Raw genomic sequence first — 22,299 nt, 5'->3', positions numbered from 1 at the left:
CTGCCGCCAGCCGCACACCAGGGCCCCATAGAGAGGCCACGAGCGAGTGCGCCTCCATCACCGCAGGGGCCCCCCGGGGGCCCCTTAGGACGCCTTCTGGAGGCACCGTAGCTGCTGCATGCTGCCTGCTTGAATTGAAGGCCTCTGCTCCGGGCGCACACCGCTGCAAAGGGGTAGGGTGTGTGTGCCCCCAGCCTGCTGGATTTGTGCGCCTCAAAGCGTTGTAGCACCCTTTGTTTTGGTTGCCAAAGAGCGCCTCGCCAAGACACTCACTTCCGAGCTATCTAGGACGCTTCTCACCATCGCACCGGCGAGCTGTGCAGCACTGGAGGCGCCGACTCCGAGGGCAGTGTGGCAGTCTCAACAGCGCAAGGCAGCAAGAGCAGAGCGCCCTCCATGGGCAGCCAACGACGCCAAGTCTAGGAGGGCTTCAAGCGTCTTGACAGAATGGAGCGAGCGGTGCTCTCCGAACAGGAGGGCTTCAACGGCGCACCCATGGACGTTGACGGCGAGTCGCACGTTTCTGAAGACGGAGAAGAGGTACGTCGCGTGGATTCGCCTCTGGAGGGCGCGTCTGATCTCCAACGCGAAGCACTGCCCCTCGGAGGCGAAGTGCTCACGGAGGGTGTCGTGGGAGCTATGCGCACGCTCGCGGAGGAAGACGGCGAAATGGCGGCTGACTCGCACTCAGCAGCTGCCGAGCATCCCGCTGGATACCCCACAGAAAGCGCAGCAGCAATGAGCCCCTTATCGCTGCGATGGTACGATCGCAGAAGGCGCGATCCAAGTGCAGCTGGATCGGCTTCTGTGCGTTGGGGGCCCCCTCCAGCGCTCTCTCCGTCTGCGGATTCCAGCGTGTGGAGCTCGGGGGATTCCCTGCTGGGTGTGGACTCTTTTGGGGGGCCCCCGGGGCCCCCAGGGGGCCCCCCAAAAGCCCCTTCCCCTCCTGCGGCGCGGCTGATGCTGCTGTCTAAAGCGAGGCTCCTGTTTGTTCTGGAGGCGTGTGCTGCCTTCCTCTCCAGGACGAGGCAGTCTCGGGAGGAGTCGCTGCCGCTCTCTAGCGCCTCTGCAGCGATTCCGCAAAAGAAGCAGCAGCAGCAGCAGCTGCAGCAGCAGCAGCTGCAGCAGCAGCTGCAAGCGCCACCGTGCCCTCCTCCCGGCGAGAAGGAGGCATCGCACGAAGGCATTCCTTCCTTCGAGTTGAAGCTCCAGCGGTCTGCGCTTCCGTCTCTTGAGGCTGTCGAGGCAGCGTACAAGGGGCCCCTGGGGCAAATTGAGTTGCGCCGTTTGTTGCGAGAGGCTCTCTCGCCACCCGACAAGGCGTTGGTGCATGCGGCGTGCCACGTCTTGAGCGCTCAGCTGGAGGATCCTCACTTGCTCCTGACCTTGTATTCTTGTGTCTTTTCCTTTGTAGATCCAGCAGAAGCCTTGCGGCTGCTCTTACCCACAGTCTCGGCGTCTCCCACAGTAGAGGGGGGCTGCGCGTTTCTCGCCTCTCTCTCGTCTTTGCGGCTGAGGCAGAGCCGGTGCAGTCAAGTGTGGGATGGCGAGCATGTAGCCTATCGATGTCTGACATGCGGCGGCAGCCAAAGCAGCTGTATCTGCGTTGCCTGCTTTCAGGTAGGGCCTCTGCGGGGAAGGGAGGGAGCGCGTTGCATGCGAGAAGCAGGGAAGGAAGAGGAAGGGAGGGGAGGGGAGGGGCTTTTTTAGTCCTTCTGAGTGTGTGTCTTCTTAAAAGTGCGTTGCATGTGTATAGCGGTGCGCCGCTTTGTGTCTCGGGGTGTCTATATATATATATATATACATATATGTAGGTGTATGTGTGTATGGGCTGGGTATAAGAGGAACACATTGCGAGGAGAGTCCTTATGTTTGTGTGTGTGTGTATGTGTGTGTGTGTGAAAACTGTGTTGGTGTGTGTGTATACTTGTAGGCTGGGCATCATGAAGGGCACAGTTATTTTATTTATCGTTCGGGGTGCGGTGGATGTTGCGACTGTGGAGATGCGAGTGCGTGGTCTCCCAGTGGCTTTTGCGCGTTGCATTCTGCTGGAGACTCTCGTGACGAGGATCCCACGTTAGTTCTTCCGCAGCCCACGCAAGTGCTGTTGTTGCTCCTGTTGAGGACGGCAGCCAGACACCTCGTGGCGCTGTGTGGGGGCTGTCACTGGGAAAGTGCTCGGCATCTGGCAGCCGAGTTGAAGGAAGTTTGCGGGAAGCATGAGGCCATGCGTCGTTGCTGCGGGAGAGCTTTTCTTGAGGCTCTTCAAGGCACCTTCCCCGTGGCAGCCTTCGCCGCGCGTGAACGCGACCGAGAGACTGAGACTGAGGCTTCTATTGCTGCGGCAGGAGGTGGCGCCTTCTCTGACGCGCGTCTCTCTCTGAAAGAGAGACTCTCCGCTCCCCCCTGCTATCCCCTCTACGAGGGTCTGAATGGTCTCGAACGCAAAAATCTTGTACGGGGCGTTCCTGCAGCACCGGCGTCTGCTGACGTGGGGTTCTACAATCCGCTGGATCCTCCTGAAGCACGGAGTGCTGAGGAGGTGAGTGAGGCTGCTGCTGCTGCTGCGAGCATCGGTGCAGACAGTGGGGAACTACTGCTACGCGCCACAGCGGAGGATGGGACGGCGGGCACTTTCGAAGATCCTCAAAACTGGGAAAAAGAGGAAGAAGAGGACGGCTCCAACGCCGCAGGCTCAGATCTCCTCGTGGTTGTTCGGCTTCCCTCGACAGAAACTGCAGCCTCCCGTCGAGAGACTTCTGCTGCCGCACGCGGTTGGACTGGGGGACGCTTCATGGGGGGAGAGAGCGCAGCTAGAGAAGCAGCAAGAGAAGCAGCGGCAAGAGCAACAGCAGCGAGAGAAGCAGCAGCAAGAGAAGCAGCAACAGCAAGAGAGAGAGCAACAACAGAAACAACAGCAAGAGAAGCAGCAACAGCAAGAGAAGCAGCAACAGCAAGAGAAGCAGCACCAAGAGAGGGCCTTCCTTGGGATCCGCAACGTGGCGTTGAAGATGAGCTTTCTGCTGCTGCTGCTTTTGCAGAAGGAGGCGCATGGGTTCCATCAGCCTCGTGTCTTCCTGCTGCATCCATGGAAACATCCTCGAAGGATGCCGGAGAAGCCTCTCTCCCGACAGCAGCAGCAGACGTCGTCTCCCCGAAGAAGCTGCCAGCTGCCTTCGTATCAGGTCCAAGCGCTTGTGCCGTCCTTCTGCAAAAGGCACATGAGGCTCCTCGAGATACTCACGGAGCACTGACTACCTTGTGGCTAGCACTCATGTTCGATGACTGGGTTAAGGAACGCTTCGCCGTTGTCTTCATGCAGCAATACGAGACGCTTGTGCTGCTGGGAGACTCTGCACTTGAACGCGTGACCGTCCAAGTGCTGAGCATTCGATCGCTGCTGGAAAAACTCCTGAGGCTTGGCCTTTTGCTTCCGCAACTTTTTTCCTGCCGCCTCTCTCTGCAGCTTTCAGTCTCATACCATGGGCTGCCTCCCTATTGCGTGGATGTCAAGCACTCTCTGCTGCGGAGACGTGCCTACGTGAACTCGATGAACGACATCCGATACCTCCTCGCGGAAAAGGAAATGCTGGCGAAGTGTGAGCTAGACTGCACTGCTCACCAATCAACATGCTGCTGCTCCTCCTCTCCCCTCTCACGCTCACCCCCAAACTGCTCGTGTGTTCTCCTCCTCCGTCGCTCGCTTCTCCTCCTGCTGCTCCTCTCCTGTCTTCGCCCCTGCTGTCTGGCCTTCACAAAATTACAGGCAAACGCCTAGACAACAACGTGCTCTTCATGCAACTCTTCCTACTTGCTCGCATATCCTCTCTGTGTCGCCCTCTCGGTATCTATGTGTCTCCGTCCGTCTGTCTACCTCTCTCTCTTGTCTGTTCGTCCATCTCTCTGTCTCTCTCTCTATATGTCTATCTCTCTGTATGTATGTCTATCTCTCTGTATATGTCTATCTCTCTGTATGTGTGTATGTATATATGTCTATCTCTCTCTGTCTGCATATGTCTATCTCTCTCTGTCTGCATATGTCTATCTCTCTCTGTCTGCATATGTCTACCTCTCTCTGTCTGCATATGTCTACCTCTCTCTGTCTGCATATGTCTACCTCTCTCTGTCCGTGTATGTCTATCTCTCTCTCTCTGCATATGTCTATCTCTCTCTGTCCGTATATGTCTATCTTTCTCTGTCTGCATATGTCTATCTCTCTCTGTCTGTCTAATTTTTTCGTTGGATGCTCTGTCGTTCCCAGACGCGTTTTTGTTTTTTTCTGTTCCCTTGCCTCACTTCGCTACCCTCCCATGAGCCAGCGCAGAAGGCTTCGCATCGACCATCGCTGATTCGCTGCTTCCTGCCGCCTCTGTGCGTGTGCCTTGGTGTGCAGTTTTGTCTGAGTGCCCATCTCACTTGCACCAGCTCTGCGGCAACGGATTTCTCCCCCTTTTCCTCTTGAGTCAGGGATGCAATGCTCATCGGCGACAGACTGAGAGGCATGTCGAGTATGAGGACGAGTCAGCATGGACCCATGCCGTCTGCCTTTCCATTGATCTTGGGCAGAACGCTTCTGTGCTCGCTGAACTCGCCGTGTGTCTGCACTGGCGACCTGCAGTTGCGTTCCTTAGAGCCGTCGAGAGAAAACTCTCTCAGTGGGTTCAAACTGCGAACGAGCGAGATCGCCGTCTTGATCTTATCCTCCCCCTCATCGCCAACCCAGATGGACTGCCAAGCGTCCTTCAACAGATCCGCAGTCGCGCAGAAGGCTCCATTAAGGCCACCTCTATCTTCGGTAAGTACTTATTCGCTCGCTCAACATGTGCTCCCATGCAGCTGTATTGTTTGTGTGTATGTGCATGTGTGTATGTGTGTGTGTCTGTGTTTGTGTGTGAGTATGTGTATGTATCTGTGTTTGTGTGTGAGTATGTGTGTGTTTGTGTGTGTATGTATCTGTGTTTGTGTGTGAGTATGTGTGTGTTTGTGTGTTTGTGTGTTTGTGTGTGTATCTGTGTTTGTGTGTGTATCTGTGTTTGTGTGTGAGTATGTGTATGTGTGTGTATCTGTGTTTGTGTGTGAGTATGTGTGTTTGTGTGTGTATGTGTATGTGTGTGTATCTGTGTTTGTGTGTGAGTATGTGTGTGTATTGAACACATGGAGGACCCCTGACCAGCCGTGTTTGGACCTGGTTGGGGAGTGTATATATATATATATCAAATATATGGCCTTCTCTGTGTGTTTGCGCGCTGCTTGCCGCGAGGCATTCAAGGGCTGCCGCTTCTTCCTAGACGACGCATGCGCCATGCATCGTGATTCATGTGCATGTGTGTGTTGTTTTGAATGGCTGCAGAGCTTCCCGAGGGGCGCCAGCGAGACTTCTTTTGCAGTCGTCACTCTGTCTCCCTCCACGTACCGCTGCATCGGCTGTACTTCTTGTTGCTGTCTGCGCTCCTTGCCCACCCCGAGAGAGAAGCTGCCATTAGGCGCCGATTGCAGCAGCAGCAGCAGGAGAACCTCTTCAAAGAGGAAGGCGAGACGCTCGAGCAGCCTCAGCAGCACCTCCAGCAGGCAGTATTGACACCGCAGCATGCAGAGGACCCTCTGCATGCTGCGCTGTACAGCCTTTTGGGGCTTTCGGAGTCGAAGCTTCTGCAACTCACGACGCATGCTCTCAGAGCCTTGATTTTCTACCATCAGGCATCTAACGGGATATGGAGACGAAACGGGTAGGCGCAGTTGCATTGCAGCTGCAGCTGTATATCTTGCCGAGGATGAGGGGTATCCTCTCCTGCTTGCTGTGCAGATGGTCTTGACGCGTGTTGCGATCCGTGGCTAGACAGCTTTTTCTGATTTTCTCGTGGCCTTTTTACCAGTGACACCTGTGTGTGCCTCCCTGTGTCGCTGCATGTCTTTTTTTCTGCCTGCGTTGTCGCTCCTCTCTGTTTCTCCCTCCCTCTTTGCTGCTTTCCTGGTCGACGCCTCACGCACATGGCGCCCTCTGGCTCTTCGCCTGTGCGAACAAGTATGGGTGGGTTGTGTTGAAGCGTTTGTTTGTGTCTGTAAATGTGTGCATATGTGTGTATTTATGTGTATGTAGTTTGTGTATTTGCCTCTCAGAGCGACGCTTCTGCAAGAATGCCTATGTTATCGACGGGCTTTCTACCAGTCTGTGACTTTTGATGTGGATATGAGAGCAGTTCGCATGCTTTTCTGCAGTATACCTCCGCAGGCTGCGATTCTGCTGCTCGTTCTACAGTGAGTTGCGTTGCGTTTGCCATTGCTGCTGGGGGTTTGCAGTAGTGGTGGCAGTAGTGTCTGCAGCTGTCTTGGCCTCTTAAAAGGCAGCACCTTGCCTCGAGAAGAGGCAGTCATGGAGAGGGCGGCGTTGTAGACGAGGAGACAGGGGAGGGGAAGGGGGAGGCCTTTAAGCGCGTGTCTGCTGAAAGAGGCTTCCCCGGATCGCATGAAAGCAATTGAACAACCAGGGATTAGAGGACGACTAGGGGGCAGGAAAATGCTCTCTTGTCGGCTTTAGAAAAGCCTTCATGTTGCGTGTTGTCAAGGGTGTGTAGCGCAAGGGTGCCCTTGCCTTTCTTCTCCCCACGTCGCGTTTGCATGTTTGCCCAGTGCACTGCTTGCGTAGACTGCCCCTCAGAGACAGACAGACAGACAGACTGCTGTTGCTGCTGCTGTTGCTGCTGTTGTTGCTGCTGCTGCTGCTGCTGCAGGACTGAGCTTCCCTTGGATCTGTCTGTGGCGTACTCTGTTGGGCGCCACGGTCCAAGCTGCTTCCCGCTTGCGGATACGCTGGAGAGCAGCAGCTCCAGCAGTGGCGAAGGCTTCGTCGAGATATCGGAGTACATTAGACAGCACATGCACGGCTTCCTGCTGCTGCTGCTGCAGCTCTTGCAGCCTCGCAATTCTCTTTTCCAGTCTGAAAGCGAGATGCTTCGACACTTGCTGAGGCACCAACTCATGCGGGGCCCACAGCCACACAGTACACTCCAGGATGTCGTCTGCTGGCCATACAAGCAACAGCAACAACAAACGCAGCTGATTGACTCAATCCTTGCAGAGGTGAGCAGGGGGAGGCATTGCTACACGCTTGTCTTTCCCTAACACGCAGCAGTAGTAGTGGTAGTAGTGGTTGGACTCAGTTCAAATGCGAGACTGCGGCGTAATGCGTCTCCTATTTCAAAGTATTTCTGGATGTGGGTGTGTATGTTTTCTGTGGGTGTTCGCGGTTGCATGTGTTCTGTGCGTGCTTCAGTGTGTGTATATGTGTTGTGTGCTTGTGTGTGGGTACGTGTTCTAGCATGTGTTTGTGGGTGTATGGGTTTGTGTGTTGTATGGGTTGTATGTTCTCTGTGTGTGCACATGTTGTGTGTGTATGTGTTTTCTGTGTGTATGCGTTTTTTCTGTGTGTGTACGTGAATTAGTATGTGTTTGTAGGTGTGTGTTCTCTGTGTGTGCATGTGTTTTCTGTGTGTGTGTGTTTTCTGTTTGTGTATATGTTTTTTCTGTGTGTGTACGTGTTTTAGTATGTGTTTGTGGGTGTATGTTTTCTGTGTGTGCATGTGTTTTCTGTGTGTATGTGTTTTCTGTGTGTGCATGTGTTTTCTGTGTGTGCATGTGTTTTCTGTGTGTGCATGTGTTTTCTGTGTGTATGTGTTATCTCTGTGTGCATCTTTTTTCTCTGTGTATATTTGTTGTGTGTGTTTGTGTGTGTATGTGTTTTAGTATGTGTTTGTGTGTGTATGTGTAATCTGTGTGATCTTTGTGTATGTATTTTTTCTGTGTGTGTATGTCTTTTTTCTGTGTGTGTATGTCTTTTTTCTGTGTGATCTTTGTGTATGTGTGTTTTCTGTGTGTGTGTATGTATTTTTTCTGTGTGTGTATGTGTGTTTTCTGTGTGTGCGCTTCTCTTGCAGATAAGCATGTACAGGGCAGCCCATGGAATGTCGTCTGGTCAGTTTGTTTTGTTGCCTGATCAGTGGAAGCATTATGATCCTCATTGTGCCTTTTTCTCATGGCCAGAGTTTCAACAGCTCGAAGAGGAGTTTCTAGCTCAGATAAAAGCGACTCCCGAGATCCTGCAACAGTGGCTTCCACCGGCCCCTCTTTCCCCTCCGATACCAGAAGTCTATCGCATGGGCTTTTTTCGTTTTGCCCTTAGTGATGCTGTGCGAGGCGTGGTGTTTCTGCTCCTTCTGCAGCAGCTTCTGCTGCAGCAGGAAGACGCAAGGTACCTGCAACTCACTCTCTCGCTGCTTCTGCGCCTGATGAGTCTCGAGGCACAGGCGAGTCAACAACTGCCCCCCGAAGAGCTGCAACACCTCCGGCAGCAACAGCGGCAGCAAGACGCACTGGTGTGCTTTCTGCAGTCGCATCCGGATGTCGCAAGACGGCTAGCTGCGCTGAGTGTCAGCAGCAGCACGACAGACACCAGCAACTCCAGCGGCGAGCTGGCGGGAGACACGCTGCTGCTGCACGCCATCGAAGCAGCAGAGATGGGATACGTGTCCATACAGCTGGATCACCCCGACGTGCTGAATGTTTCGCGATGGCAAGGATCCTGCATTTCCTCGTTTCTGCTGCGTTCCTACACTCTGACGCATGCGTGGTCAGCGCTCAGTCCAGAAGAAGAGGCAGCCTTTGTCGCAGAAGCGGAGGGAAGCAGCGGCGGACGTTCCGGAAAAAGCTACGCGCTCCAGCTGCGACGAGCCGCGCGGGAAGATTCCGATTTTCTTGCCACGCTGCCGAAGCAAAGACGACCCGCCGCAGGCAGCAGCAGCAGCAGCAGCAGCAGCGAGCAGCAGCAGCGGGGGGCAGCAGCAGCCGCTGCAGCCGCTGCAAGACAAGCCAGGGCAGCCTTCGCGCGTGCTCCTCGGGAAACGAATGCCGATATCGAGCAGCAAAAGCAGCAGCAAGAACTGGCAGACGGAGGGGGGGAGGGGCAGGGGAGTGCGACTTCTGCTGCTTCCAGCGCCAGCGGGCGGTCGGCAACAGCCCACCACCAACCCGCCTCAGGTGGGGTTGTTGTAGAAACTTCTCAACACGAGCCACTACATCAGGAGAAAGCGCAGGCCACCAAGCAGCAGCAGCAGCGCCAGAATAAAGGCGCGCAGGAGGCAGCAGCGCCAGCAGAAGAAGACGGCGAAAGATTCACGCAGTGGCTACGACGACGTCTGCGACTCTTCACAGCTTGGCCTCTCAATGCGCAAATCACGGAAGAAATCCTCGAGTGCTTGCCTGCAGAAAGTCGAAGAGTCTCCCCTCCTCACCCTCTCCCTCTCGTCCTCATCAACGACGCGGGAGAACTCCTGCAGGATCTCACTGCGCAGTACCAAGAGTATCAACGGCAGCAAGCGCAGCCGTGTGACTCCAAGAAGAGAAGGCACCAGCTGCAGTCTCCCGCAGTTGCAGATCCTTTCGAGCTGGGCTTTGCATCTTACCTCAATTACTTGCAACAACAAGAACAACAAGAGCAAGAACAGCCACAACAAGAAAACGACTTGGAGCCGTCTTTACCAGAGAGGTCTTCAACGGTGTCAGCGACATCTTCTTCTTCTCAGTCTGCGTCGCTCTCAGCGCCTTCTATTCGCTCCTCTGCCTCCGAGTGGTTGTACAGCAGAATTTTTACGCGGATCCCTTCGGAAGGCGGAGGAAGCCTAGCCGAGGCGGAGTGCGCGAAGGCGCCGACGGAAGCTGCTGCCTCTGCTGCTGCTGCTGCTGCTGCTGTAGCGACACCTGGTCAGCTGCAGCATGCGGAGTTCGAGCAGCAGCGAGGCGGCCAGCACGAGAGACAGCGACTCCTGCTGACTAGTGCCCTCAGTCTCTTCGGCATGAGCTCTTCCCCGCAAGATGCGCATACGGAAGAGGCCGTTCAGATCCTTCAAAGGCAGCGCGAGCAGCTGCTGCAGCAGCAGCAGCAACCCCGCGGACGGACGTCTACGGGCAGGAGGCTGCATCGCAGTTTTTCAGGATCTGTTGCACATTCTCGAAGGAGCAGCAGTACGAGCAGCAATGCCGCAAGCTCCCCCCGGATGCAGATAGACACACATCGAAACCAGCAGCGCCTGAGCAGTGCTGGCGAAGGGGGTGTCGCGTCAAGCTTGGACGCTGCTGCATCTCTGCCTGACCAGCGCAGCAGCAGCGAGAGTGAGGCGCCTAGCAGAAGCAGCAGAGAGAGCAGCAGCGAGAGCGAGGCTCCCAGCAGAAGCAGAAGCAGAAGCAGCAGCAGCAGTCTGCATGCACTTTCTGTGTCGGCAGCAGGCTTTTCTGCAGAAGGGAATGCAGATATTCGCGAGGCTCAAGCTGAGACAGCAGCAGAGACAGCTTACCAGCCAGACTCCTTGGGGGCTTTCATTTTCCACGTCATGCTCGCAGGAACGCACGGAGTGCAGACAAACTTGCTGTCTCTACAGCAGGTGGCTGCTGGCGCTGTTGCTGCTGCTCAGGCAGATCGCGCAGCAGCTGCTGCAGGGGTCGACGACCCCACAGCCGCTGTCACTGCAGCAGCAGTTGCTGCCATGGCGGCAGCAGGAGCGAGGAGCGCCATCTACGGCTCCTCACAAGCCGTTGCCTCTCGCGTGCCTCCTAGAGAGCTTTCAGCCTCGCGGCGTGCCTGCAGAGCGCCCCCCGAATTTCCGTTTGTCATCAGATTCAACCTGCTGCAAGTGAGCGGCGAGCGAACGCGAAGGCCTAGCTCTCGTCTGGCTAGCCATCTAGCTAGCTAGCTAGCTAGCACGCCTATGTATGCGAGTGCTCTTTTCCCTTCGGCGTCATGCCGTCGGCATGAGGCGCCTCGGATGCAGTCGCGCTTGTGCGAGGCTTCTTCCCCTTCTCGTCGAATCCCCTCCTCTCTGCCCCCTTCCTTTGCTGCCTTCTTCCTCAGGTGCTCTATGGGCTATGCCAGAGCTCGCGCTTCAAAACACACAAGCGGCAGCTGGAGTGGGTGCTTGAGTCTGCGTCTTGTTGCCCACGGATTGCGACTCGGCTGCGTGCTTGGAAGGCAGCCGCTGCAGGATTGTCTGCAGCTGCAACTTCGTCTGCCAAGGGTGCAGCGGGAGGAACTGTTGCTGCAGGCAGAGCTGGCGCAGGTCTCATCACAACAAGTGCTGCTGCCTCAGCGCAAACAGAGGGGACCCCTCCAGCTAACGAAGCCACAGGAATGCAGCAGCAGCCTCTCTCCGAAGAGCTGTCTGAAGATCGAGCGAACGAATGGCGAGAGGTCCATTGGGGTAGCAGCGTCGTAGCAGTGGCTAGTTTTCTCTATGTTTAGGGGTGTGTGTGTGTGTGTGTGTGTTTATATGTATGTGTATTTGTGCATATGTATGTGTATGTGTATTTGTGTATATATGTATGTGTATATGTATGTGTATATGCATGTATATATGTATGTGTATATGTATGTGTATATGCACGTAAATATGCATGTGTATATGTATGTGTATATATGTATGTCTATATGTATGTGTATATGTATGTGTATGTATTCGTATGTATGTGTGTATATGTATTTGTGTATGTGTATCTGTACGTGTATGTATGTATGCGTATGTGTACGTATGTATTTGCATGCACATGCATGTATGTGTGTATGTATACGTAGGTGTATGTTTTTTTTCTGTGTGTTGATGGGTGTATGTGTTGCATGTTGGGGCCTCTTTATTTATGTCTGTGGTCACTTGAGTGGTAGAAGAGTGGCAGCAAGCCGATTTTTTTTCTCTTTCGTCTCGTTTTCCTGTCTGACGGACCAGTTTTCTGCGTCGTTTGATTGTGAAGAGGGCAGGGCGGCGTGAGACGTGTTGCACATATCTGAGGATTTAGGGGTTTTTAGAAAGCAGCAGTGCGTGTGTTGCGTGTGTGAGGGGGGTCCTTTGCAGGAAGCCAGACGTCGGCAGGTGGAGGTTCTAGCGGCTTTCAAGAAGAAGCAAGAGAGCTTCCAACAAGGCCATGCAGCAGAATTAGCGGAGGCGTCCCACTTGGCGCATGCAGAGATTCCCCGTTGTGTTTCGTGTCGTCTTGAGGATGAGGCGCTGCTGCCGCAGCACCCGCCAGCGGCAGTCGCGGCTGCTGCGTCTGCTGCAGTCAGCTGCACGGCGAGTTACTTGGTGGAGACTCACAATCCAGTGGGGCTCATGTGTCACGTACAGTTTTCTGCCGTAGGATCTGCGCCTAGAGCGACGCTTCCACCTTTTTTGTGGCCGTCTCCGTGGATAGCGAACGACTGCGCAGCTGGAAGAGAGGGCAGGGGGGATCGCGGGAGACGCAGCATGCACGGCAGCAGCAGCAGCCGCTGCCGGGAGTGGCTTGCTGGCATTGCTGGGGAGAAGACGCCGATACTGTTGAATCCGAACGCAGAGCACCATGGCCTTGTCTTGCGGAGTTGTGGGCATCGCATGCATCTGCAGTGCTACCTCCGACACAGCAAGGCGCAGAGTCATGCAACCTTGCTCGCAGAGCAGTCGCTGCCCTGCCCTTACTGCTGCCAGCCCGTCAATCTGCTGCTCGTCGACTCCCTTCCTGGATCGCTCGCGAACTTGCAGTTGAAGCGCATCCTGCAGAGCGAAGTGTCTCCCCAAGCGGCTGAGGCAGCGGCTGTCTCCTCTGGAGCGTGGGGTTTGAGGGGATCTCCGCCCCTCCTTCAAGCTCCTCCTGGAAGCAGCAGTGCTGCTGCTGCTGCTGCTCTCGCTGCTGAAACTAGACTCGTAGGACGAGCAGCTGTGCCCGCTGCTGAAGAGGGCTTTTCTTGGTGTCGTCTGCAGCAACAGCTGGCTGCACGCCTTTTGCAGCTCCAACGCAAGCGCCGTGCAATCGCTCACACCCTTGGCCTCCCCCTCAAGTGCCAGCATGCCAGCTACCCCTTCCCCGCTTCGCCCTCCACTGCCGAATTGCTGCATCTCTGCAGATCTGCCATGCGGCTTTCGCCTCTGAGCTTCCCTGCTCCCCTGCTGCTTACCAGAGACGCAGCGGCCTCTATCTTGGCTGCTGCAATGCGAGAAGCAGGTGCAGCTTCCACCGACACGAAAAACGCAGACAGAGACAGCTCCTCTTCTCGAGCGAGAGGGCCCTTGGATAGCGCAGCTGCTCAAGACTTCCCGCATGCGCTGCCCAGCACCAGCAGCCATGCGCTTTCGAGCAGCTCGAGAGGATCAAGTGCTTCCGTGACACCTGAACGGGAACCCCTAGATGAGGCGGAGCGGCACAGTCTGCGAGCAAGTCGACATGAGCAGCTCAATCAAGAACGGCAGCAGGGTCGTGAAGCTTCCGCGATGAGGATTATCAGACACCAGCAGCAGCAGCAGCGCAATGCGTTGCAGCAGCAGCAACGGTTCACGTACAGTATGCGGCAGCTATCCGAACCGGCAAGGCAGCAGCGCGTCGTAGGCGAGGCTACTGCAGCAGCAAGAAAAGAAAGCTCCGCTAATCTCCCCAAAAGCCCCAAACCAACACGCCAACGAAATTTATCACGCCGCTCTCTGTTAGGGCATCCACTTGCTGTCATTGCGAAGCTCTTAAGCGATGCCGTGGATCATGCAGAGGTATGCTATATAATTGTACATCCAAATACATATGTAAATATATATGTAAATATATATGTGAATATATCTATATCTATTTATAGCTATACATATCTATGTATAAATATATCTACACATATATATATATATCTACAATGCCCTTTCGAGATGCTCACGAGCGCTGTCTTTTCTTTCTACTTGCCTCTAGAGATTTCAACACACATTCCCGTGCGGCTGTAGACGCTGAATGCTCCCCTTCTGCTTCCTCCTCTTCTGCTTCCTCCTCTTCTGCTTCCTCCTCTTCTGCTTTTCCTGTTGCTGTTTGCGTTTTAAAGAGTGTTGTTGAGTTTATGGCCGACGTTGGTGGTGCTGTATACGGCGTTCAGCTGACACTGCGTAATCAGCAGTGGGCCTTGTTGTCATCCTGGCGGCCTGAGGCTTTGCACGCGCTTCATGCGGTGTACATACACTTCAGCGAGCTGCTGCGCTCGCATGACGTGGACAGCAGCGGCTTCACACCAAGGGACCTTTATCAGCATGACACGGAGCAGCTGGTGCTTTGGGGGGTGCCCTTGCTGCCCAGTCTCGTGGCTACTCGCGCAAGCAGCAAGAACGACGCTGGGAGAAGCGTGTCGGCAGCTGCTGACAGCGGCACGCGAAGCTGCAGCCCAAAAGCGAGCGACTTTCTTGCCGCCTCAGACGCAGCGCTCGAAGCAGCAGCGCATGCAGATGCACGGCCTCTGTTGCCGTCGGAAGGAGGCAGCACTGTCGATTTGGCTTGGGCAGTATCTCTGAAAAGGCTTGACACTCGCTTCTTCTTGCTGACACGCGTCCTCTTAGATCTGCATGCAACTGTTGCAGAGAAAGAAGCCACTGAGGGGCCTTCTGAGCTGCAGCAGGCTATGCATGCTGCCAAAGAGGCAACAGAGCAGCGTCGCGCGCGGAAGGAGATGGGGGGGGTGCAGCACCAGCAGGAGGTGCTGGCGATGCAAAGGCACCATTATCAGCAGCGGCGGATAGACGCACCGAGTCGGCATTCGGGGAGTGCTGCCTTCCTTTCGGCCTCGTCGGAGGCTAGTCGCGTGCGCATGCGGTTAGAAGAAGCGCTGCCGCAGCAGCTGCGGCTTGAGCAACCTCTGCATGACGCTGTGGCTGCTCCGGCAGGCACCACTAACAGCGATGCTAGTGACTTCGAGTTCTTTTCCGTGGGCTTAACTACGCCTCGATCGTCAACAAGCAGCAGCAGCGACAACATGGAAAGTGGGGAGACCAGCGATCGCAATCGCAGCAGCAGTAGCAGCAGTAGCAGCAGCAGCAATACCCCTAGTTCGCTTGCGCGCCAAGGCAATGTGGGCGTGGGCGAAACACCCTCCAGCACCGCAGTCAACGAAAATATGCGACAGCAGCAAGAGCGTTTGATGCACAGCACTCTGGCAATGCAAGGGCTGCTTGCCACGCAACAAGGCCTTCCCACGGAAACGTCGCGAGAAGACGCAGAGACAGCGTCGCCAGACGAATCGCAACGCATGGAGGATTCGCAAACGGAAACTCAGCGTGTGTTGCTGCCGTCGCAGCAGCAAGTTGGGCAGGAGCAGCAGGAAGAGCGGTCCTCCAGAGCGCAACAAGATCAGCGATCTTCTGAAGTGCAGACTGGGTTGGGGGAGTCGAGCAAGGAAGACTATGCATGTGGGGAACTGGGGGGCAGTCAGCGTCGACAGCGGCCACTAGAAGAGCAGCAGCAGCAGCAGCAGCAGCAGCAGCAGCAGCAGCAACAGCAGCAACAGCGGCAGCAACAAAACGGATGCCCTTCTCTTGAGGCACCTCACGAGACATCGGCGTGTGCGCGGGCTGCTGCGCGCATGTATTTGCAGCTTTTCTTCATAGTTGAATGCTTCTGCGTTGTGTGGCAGTGGTGGGAACGTCTCCCTCTCAGCGATCGACATCGGCTCCTTGTTGAGCGTTCGGCTGTGCCATCGCAGCAGCAGCAGCAGCAGCAGCAGCGCGCCACCCCACGGCGGCCGCACGAGGCGTTGTGGCAGTTCCTGTCTCGGCTGGCTAATCTTGAGCAGCAGCGCGCTGCAGCAGCAGCAGCAGCAGAAGAGGAGGAGCAGCAGCGTGTCGGCAGCAGCAACAGACACAGACAGCCGAGGGATTCTTCGACGGAGGATCCTGTCGTGGAGGCGAAGCGCCAGAGGCTTGGCCGTTTGCATGCGGGAGTGCAGAGCGCCGCGGAGGGAGAGGAGGAGGAAAGTTTGCAGGCATTTGCGACGAGTGCAGCACGTTATGCTGCTGCTGGGGAAGCTGCAGGGAGTGCTCCTCATATGGCAGGAGCAGCAGCAGATGCAGCAGCAGCAGATGCCGCAGCAACGCGTGCAGAGATAACTGAGGCAGCCTACGCAGCGGCTAGGGCAGCAGCCGAGGAAAGTAGAGACTCAAGCAACGACAGAGATTCTGCCATTGAGACCTCTGCTGCGGATGTCTTTTGGGGTAGGTTGCATGTCGGAGTCGTGCAGGAAGATGAATCGGAGGCGAGGCAGGAGCGTCAGGAGCATTTGACAGAGCGTGGCGTCCGTCTGGGGGGGGAGAGGAGCAGGAGGCGCACCAGCACGAGCAGCAGCCGGAGCAGCAGCAGCAGCAGTAGTAGTTCTATTTTCCGGAGGTGCGCAAGTGCGTTAGAAGGGTCGCCTCATTCCTTGCATGCGAGCAGCGAGGACGAGAGGGGGGGGAAACTGCACTCTGGAGGCAAAGGAGACTTCGCTTCGCGGGGAGGAGGCAGCTGTATGCGTGAGGGGGCACTGCAAATGGACGGTGCGTGTGATGCTCTGGGGAAGCGAGATGCAGCAACAGCAGATGCAGCAGCAGCAAGGGCGGATAAAGAGGCTGGCACTCCATGGCTGCAGTCTTTTGCCCGCGTGCGACGGTGGGAAGGCGAAGTCGAGGCGGAGTCTTTGGCGTTGGAAGACGATTTTAGACCCCTGAAGGAGACGCGAGATCTCGATGCAGCCTTCGCCGTGTGGTGTGACGACATTCGTCTGATCGGCAGACGGCTGCCTTTCCCGCCGAAAAGGCAGCACTTAGGAGCAGCCTTTCTAGCGATTCGTCCCCCCTCCCCCCCTTCTTCCGCTGACGCATGTGGAGACTGCTTCCCCAGCAACGCAGGAAGTGATGCTGCTACTCAGAAGGCCGCTGCAGGGGAATACTTGAAGCGTGTTGTTGCAGCGAGAAAGTTGCAGGAGGCAGCGATGCAGCAGTCACACGACAGGGGGCGCTCTGCTTCAAGACGAGCCAGCCAGCTCATCACGGCACCGTCTCTCTCCGGTGTATCCTCAACACGCTTGAATGCTGTTGCACCTCCCTACCCGCTAATGCAGGGCCTAGCAGAGCTTCCTGAAGCAGCAACAGCATCCGCATCTGCTACGCCGCTGCTGAACACAGCGAGAGAGGCAGACGAAGCGGCAGAAAATTCCAGCGAATGCGTTTTGACCGATGAGGAACGCCGTGGAGTACTCTTGCGTGTGGTTGCCTTGGGACTGACGCCGTGGCTTCGCAAGGTTCACTTACTGCTCAAGGCGATGCATCCTGATCAGTATGTTTCCTCTTCCGCGTTCTAAGCGCGGTGTAGATACACTGGCCTAGCGGTTGTTTCCGAAAGATAGGCTCGTGGGGTGGGAGGAAGGGAAGAAGATAGCAGGGGAAGAAGTTTCAGGCGGACTCTTTTACCTTGCCTGCACATATCGGTGTAGACGGCTCGTATCACTTGTGCTTGTTGAATGCTGGATGGCTGCTTGTTTTCGCCGTATGGCGTGAAATTTTATTGCGCAAGGGAAGAGAGAGAGAAATAGAGAGAAAGAGAGAGGGAAGCAAGCACACACGCATGTGCTCTAACTAATTTTCCTCGTCCTCTTTGCTTGCCTGCCTGTGTATATGTATCCCTTGCCTGCCTGTGTATATGTATCCCTTTCCTGCTTTTCATTAGAATGCGTATAGGGAGTGTTGTCGCTGTTTCTTTTGTGAGCCTTGAATTCTTCCTCTGTCTTGTGCTTTTTTGTGGCTAGCTCCGCGTGCTGTGCATGCGAATCGATGTGTGTAGCCATCCTTTTGGCTTGCTCTGGAAAAAAAGTTGCGCGTTGATCTCATTTGGGGGGGGGCGGGAAACGCTGTGCGTTTTGAAACACAGGCTCTCAGCGGTGGGGTTGTTTGTTTCACACTGCTGTGGGGTGTTGCAGCAAACTGCCCTTCGAAGAGGCCGAGGCAGTGAGTGCCTTTGGAGTTTCGGGAGCACCTCTGCTGCCTTCGGGAAGTCTGAAAAGCATGTCTTCACCAGAGTCAAAAGCAACGGCGTCTGCTGCTTCAGGGGCTGGAGAGACTGGTGGCTCCACCCTCGAAGATGTATTGACTTCCTTAAAGCCGTTCGCGCCAGACGCCGAATGTGATTGCCTCCTAGAGGGACTGCCGCTTCCTCAGTCTCTCGAAGTCTTCCTGTTTGGATCGGTGGGTGTCGAGGCTTAACCCGTGGAAGCGTCTGCAGCTGATTCTTCTCCTTGCTCTCAGCGACATCTGCAGAAAATGCAGCAAGAGGTGGCGTCGATTTGCCGCCTCGAAGGGCTGTTGCCGTTGTGTCGGCTGTGCGAGAGCAGCAGTTGCACGAAACATTTTACATATACATATATGTATATGTGTACGTATATGTCTCTGTACATGTTTATATGAGTTTATGTATGTTTATGTATGTGTGGGCATATGTCTGTACGAGTGTGTGTACATGTGTGTTTGGATATGCATGTATATGTACATACATATGCCTGTGTTTGCATGCATGTATGTACATGTGTATGTGTGTATATGTATATGTGGTTGCAGATAATATATACATATATGTATATGTGTATGTATGCGTGTGTACACACCTGCAGGCTTGAGTGCAAGCATGTGGGTGTAAAAGCAGATTTTTGGAGTGTCTGGTGTGTGTGCCTGTGTCTTGCAGGAGGAGGGAGCTGAAGACGAGGATTTGCAGCAGCAAGAGGCACAGGCGCTCGTGGAAGTCTTTAACGAGCTGCAGGTAGGTTGGAGTCTTATAACCGAGAAGGGGCAGTAGAGTGGCCAGAGAGTGTTTTGCTTCTTGTTGCATGCAAGAAAGTGTTGTGCCTTTCGAAAAAAGGCAGTCAGCAGCGCATAGTAGGCAAGGAGTTTGGAAAAGAAATTGCACGAGAGCGTGAGGCATGCAGTCTAGGGAGTGCATTGTGCCTTGGTGGCTTTTCGTGCAAGGGCTTTGTTGTTTCTCCGCGTGTTTTTGCAGATGCTTCACGCATTAGCTGCCTTGCCGCCATCTCTGAGCGCCCCGAGCTGTGTATTGCCGGTGATAGTGGCAGAGAAGGATGTGCATGAGCAGCTGCTGCAGCTGCTTGAGAATTCGCTAGCCGTTGGAGGGCGTGTGGGGAGCGCCTTCCTCTCGCATTCCCTGTATTACCAACCGCTGACACGACGCTTTCTCCCTTCGGATTTCCTGCAAATGCTTGAAATCACTGGCGCAAAGGCTGTGCTCCTGTGGCAGCGCATCAGCAGCACAGCTGTCGACAGACCGTCGCTGGCGATATTTGCTCTGCAAAACTTGCCCTTCCCTGCAGTCCTTCCCAAGTCGTATCAGCAGCTTTACAATCACTTTCTGGATGTGCAGTACGTGCAGGAAGCCTGAGTTTGGGGTGTCATCTCTCTCCGCTGCCACTGCAACAACAGCTGCTGCTGCTGCTGCTGCTGCTGCAGTCCACACATACACATTCTTGGCGGCTGTGTGTTTGGTGTATTCTGTTGCTTCTCAGGATCGCGTCGCCAGTTGTGGGGCTGCATGCACCCCCCGTTGTTTGCATCTGCCTGACTTGCGGATTTCTCGTCTGCTCTGCAGATTGTTGCGAAGAAGAAGTTGCGTGTCTTGGCAAGCAACTCACGCGATTTGCAGGGTTGAGACGGGTACGTCTTTGTGTCGGTCTGATGCGCCTGTTGAACATGTCGCTTGCTCTGCGGATTTTTGCTGCTTTTCTTTCTTTTGCTTGTGACTACCATCGCGGGTTTGCAAGTGGCCATTCGCATCAGCGCGGAAGGGTGGAACAGGGAAGGAAAAGGCGCCGACTTCTTTATGAGGCTTGCAAGCAGGAAACTGCTGACAGCAGACGAGAAGAATACGAACTTCTGCGACTGCTACTGCCCTTGACACACAGCCGATTCATGCGATCTGCTGAGCGCATCATCGTGGCGTGGCTGGTGGGATGTCGGCATTTTGTAGCTTGCATCTTTGCGTTCTTTTCTTTGCTTTGCTGCAGCATGCATCAGTCTGCGGCTTCGGCTTGTCACTTTTCCTGCAACTTCCAGCATCGGCAGTCTTAGTTGTTGCCGTCGATACTGTAGGCGACAGAGCCGCCAAGTGGGGATGCCTGCACTTAGACGAATACGGTGCGTTGGCTGCACAAAGCTGCAAACTGTGTCGAACCTTGGGGTTGTTGTCTTATTCCATTAAAACACTCAAGTTCGTGAAGGTGTGCATGGCGGCTGTCTGCACATTTGCCTGTAGACGCGCCTACATACATCTAAATGCGCTTACCCCTCCTTGAGCGCTGCTTCTTCTCTTGCTGTTGCGTTCCTTATACGTCCTCCGTGTCGTCTGTGTCTCTGTGCTTGTGTGGCATCTTTGTGTGTGTAGTGTATGTGCGTCTTTGCGTGTGTAGTGTGTGCATGTTTGCCCTCTTTCCCGTTTTGTGCCGAAACAATCTTGCGCTATGTGTCGATGCATGGGTAAAGCATTTTGCCTAGTGCTGTGTGCTCCTGTAACTGCATGCCTTCTTGCTTGTCTGGTCACCCCTTTCCTCTCCTCCGGTGTGCCTTTCTGCATGTGCATCAATACGCCTGTTGTCTCTGTACCCTTCCAAGCACGCTGCTTCTGTGTTCAAGAAATACGCATCACGGTTGCAGTGGCTTGCGATTTCCCTCGGATATCTTCAGGAGAAGAAGATTTATTGCTGAAGCGTGGCAAGCCTTTGAGACTCTCTTCTAGCCGCTTGAAGCGACTAACCGCGGAGTGGGCAAGCCACCAACTTCGAGCACTTCGACGCCTTACGTGGGCGCGCTTGAGGGGCATTCCCCGCATTCGAGATCTAACATTCTGATGGACAGACTGCACGACGTTCGCATATATGCATGCAGGACTGTAGGCAGTCGTGCATGCATCCATGTATGCAGGCATACATGTATGTATGCAGGCATACATGTATGTGTGCAGGCATACATGTATGTGTGCAGGCATACATGTATGTATGCATGCAGGCAGTTTTCAGTCAGTCCTACTTATTTTGCGGGCTGTGTTTAAACATGTGCCGGCGACTCCGTCTGCGTGCAAGATAATACATTTTTTCGGTATACTCGTATATATATACATATATATATATATATATGTTGATGTTGATGTTGTGCCGCCCGCTTCGGCATTTGGGGGTATCTCTGCTTCAACAGAGCGGCGCGTGATGAGCAGTAGTTTAGCCGAGAGGCGTGGTCGCCAGGCCGGAAACTGGGAAGCCATGATTGCCTTGCTGTATATATATATATATACGCTAGAGCATGCTGCTTTCGGAATGTTTGTCGTAGAGGAAAGGGGAGGCGGGAATCTTTTTTGTGCCCTTCCGTGCCTTCCTCCTGCACACCCAAGCTGCTACGTTTAGGAGCCCACCTTGCTGCCACATGTTAGAGTCAGTGCATGTGATAGGTACATTGATCTATCCAACTTTTGACCCCTGTATCAGCTGTAGTTGATGTATACAATTCTCGAGGCCCTCTCCGAGAAAGTACTTTTTAGCTCACCGCATTATAGGTTCATGTCTCGACAGCGGGACGAAGAGAGAGAGAGAAAGAACGCCTCTAGATAGAGGGGCACGCGGCTACCACTCCGCAGAGCGCACAAGAGGCTATAGAGTATACTGGAAGACAAACGCGTTCCAAGAGCTTTGGGGGCCCCTAAGGATCCCCCAAAGCCTGCCTGCCTCAGGAGCGTACAGACAGCGGGTAATAGACACCGTTTCCAGCAAACTCCTGCTGCCGAATATCATTCAGCTGGCCCTCTCGAGGTCCGTCTATCTGTCGCGTACAGAGTTTTTTGGCTCAGCTGGGGGTACGTACACTGCGACATGAGTTCTCTCAGGAGTGTTGCTGAGCGGGTTTGCCGTGCTGAGTGCAGGAATGCGTGATTTTGGCGTCCGCGATTACAACGTATGTGCCCACAGAAGAGCATTTATGGAAGGAGGGGAGGGGAGGGGAGTAAATGACTAAAAACTCCCCCCGTGGCTTGGCTCTGACAAGAATGCATGTGCGCTTCCACCATGAACGCGCGTGCCTCCTAGCGTCCCGGGCAGACTACTAAGTACCTCATGGCACCTAAGGAGCCTCGAGGGTGCAGCAGGAGCTGCCAAACGCGAGTCTACAGTCAGTGCTTTGCAGTGTCTTCTACTCTGCTGCCAGGTTGTTACAGGCCGCTCAGGCTCCCTACGCAGGCCGCCCCCCCGTAGGCTTAGGCACTCTCTCGGTGCCGTCTGTGTGCCCCCCTTATTTCTGAGCATTTGCGGCAGCACGCAGTACTGCTGCACACATCACACGAGGGCTGCTGCATAGCCCGTTGGGGTACAGAAGGCGACACACAGCCACGCGGTGGGGAAGCGCAAGCAGACAGACACAGACGCAAGGTGCCTGTGCCTGCCCAAAAATGCCACAGCAGCAGGCGCGCTTCACGTGGCCTCTT

At 54.8% G+C, this 22,299-nt stretch overlaps 1 protein-coding gene across 1 annotated transcript; it reads left to right on the top strand.

The window, feature by feature from the left end:
• The first annotated feature begins 447 nt into the window (after positions 1–447).
• On the top strand, positions 448–20,680 carry LOC34623229. The gene is made up of 27 exons (XM_026334296.1): positions 448–828; positions 1,213–1,620; positions 1,934–2,833; positions 2,905–2,994; positions 3,164–3,599; positions 4,394–4,668; positions 5,484–5,697; positions 6,120–6,225; positions 6,342–6,461; positions 6,786–7,077; positions 7,932–8,705; positions 9,576–9,695; positions 10,197–10,679; positions 10,898–11,233; positions 11,889–12,713; positions 12,747–12,971; positions 13,383–13,547; positions 13,913–14,446; positions 15,356–16,088; positions 16,299–16,752; positions 16,789–17,112; positions 17,753–18,017; positions 18,514–18,585; positions 18,823–19,199; positions 19,343–19,490; positions 19,841–19,970; positions 20,517–20,680. The coding sequence occupies exons 1-27, from the start codon at positions 448–450 to the stop codon at positions 20,678–20,680; spliced, it is 9,351 nt and encodes a 3,116-aa protein (XP_026190081.1).
• Positions 20,681–22,299: the final 1,619 nt, after the last annotated feature.

The sequence above is a fragment of the Cyclospora cayetanensis genome, unplaced genomic scaffold (assembly GCF_002999335.1).
Source record: "Cyclospora cayetanensis isolate NF1_C8 unplaced genomic scaffold, CcayRef3 CcayRef3_contig_4, whole genome shotgun sequence".
In the NCBI taxonomy this organism is placed as follows: Eukaryota; Apicomplexa; class Conoidasida; order Eucoccidiorida; family Eimeriidae; genus Cyclospora; species Cyclospora cayetanensis.
Note: the sequence above shows the minus strand (reverse complement) of the source record. Positions and strands in the feature narration are given on the sequence as shown.

What these genes read in the sequence shown, in the direction of transcription:
- LOC34623229 (XM_026334296.1), top strand. Translation starts at nt 448, where the DNA reads ATGGAGCGAGCGGTGCTCTCCGAACAGGAGGGCTTCAACGGCGCACCC. An exon ending in AAAGGAAATGCTGGCGAAGT is followed by an intron (nt 3,600 to 4,393) that starts GTGAGCTAGACT and finishes CTTGGTGTGCAG; the next exon opens with TTTTGTCTGAGTGCCCATCT. An exon ending in TTGACTCAATCCTTGCAGAG is followed by an intron (nt 7,078 to 7,931) that starts GTGAGCAGGGGG and finishes CTTCTCTTGCAG; the next exon opens with ATAAGCATGTACAGGGCAGC.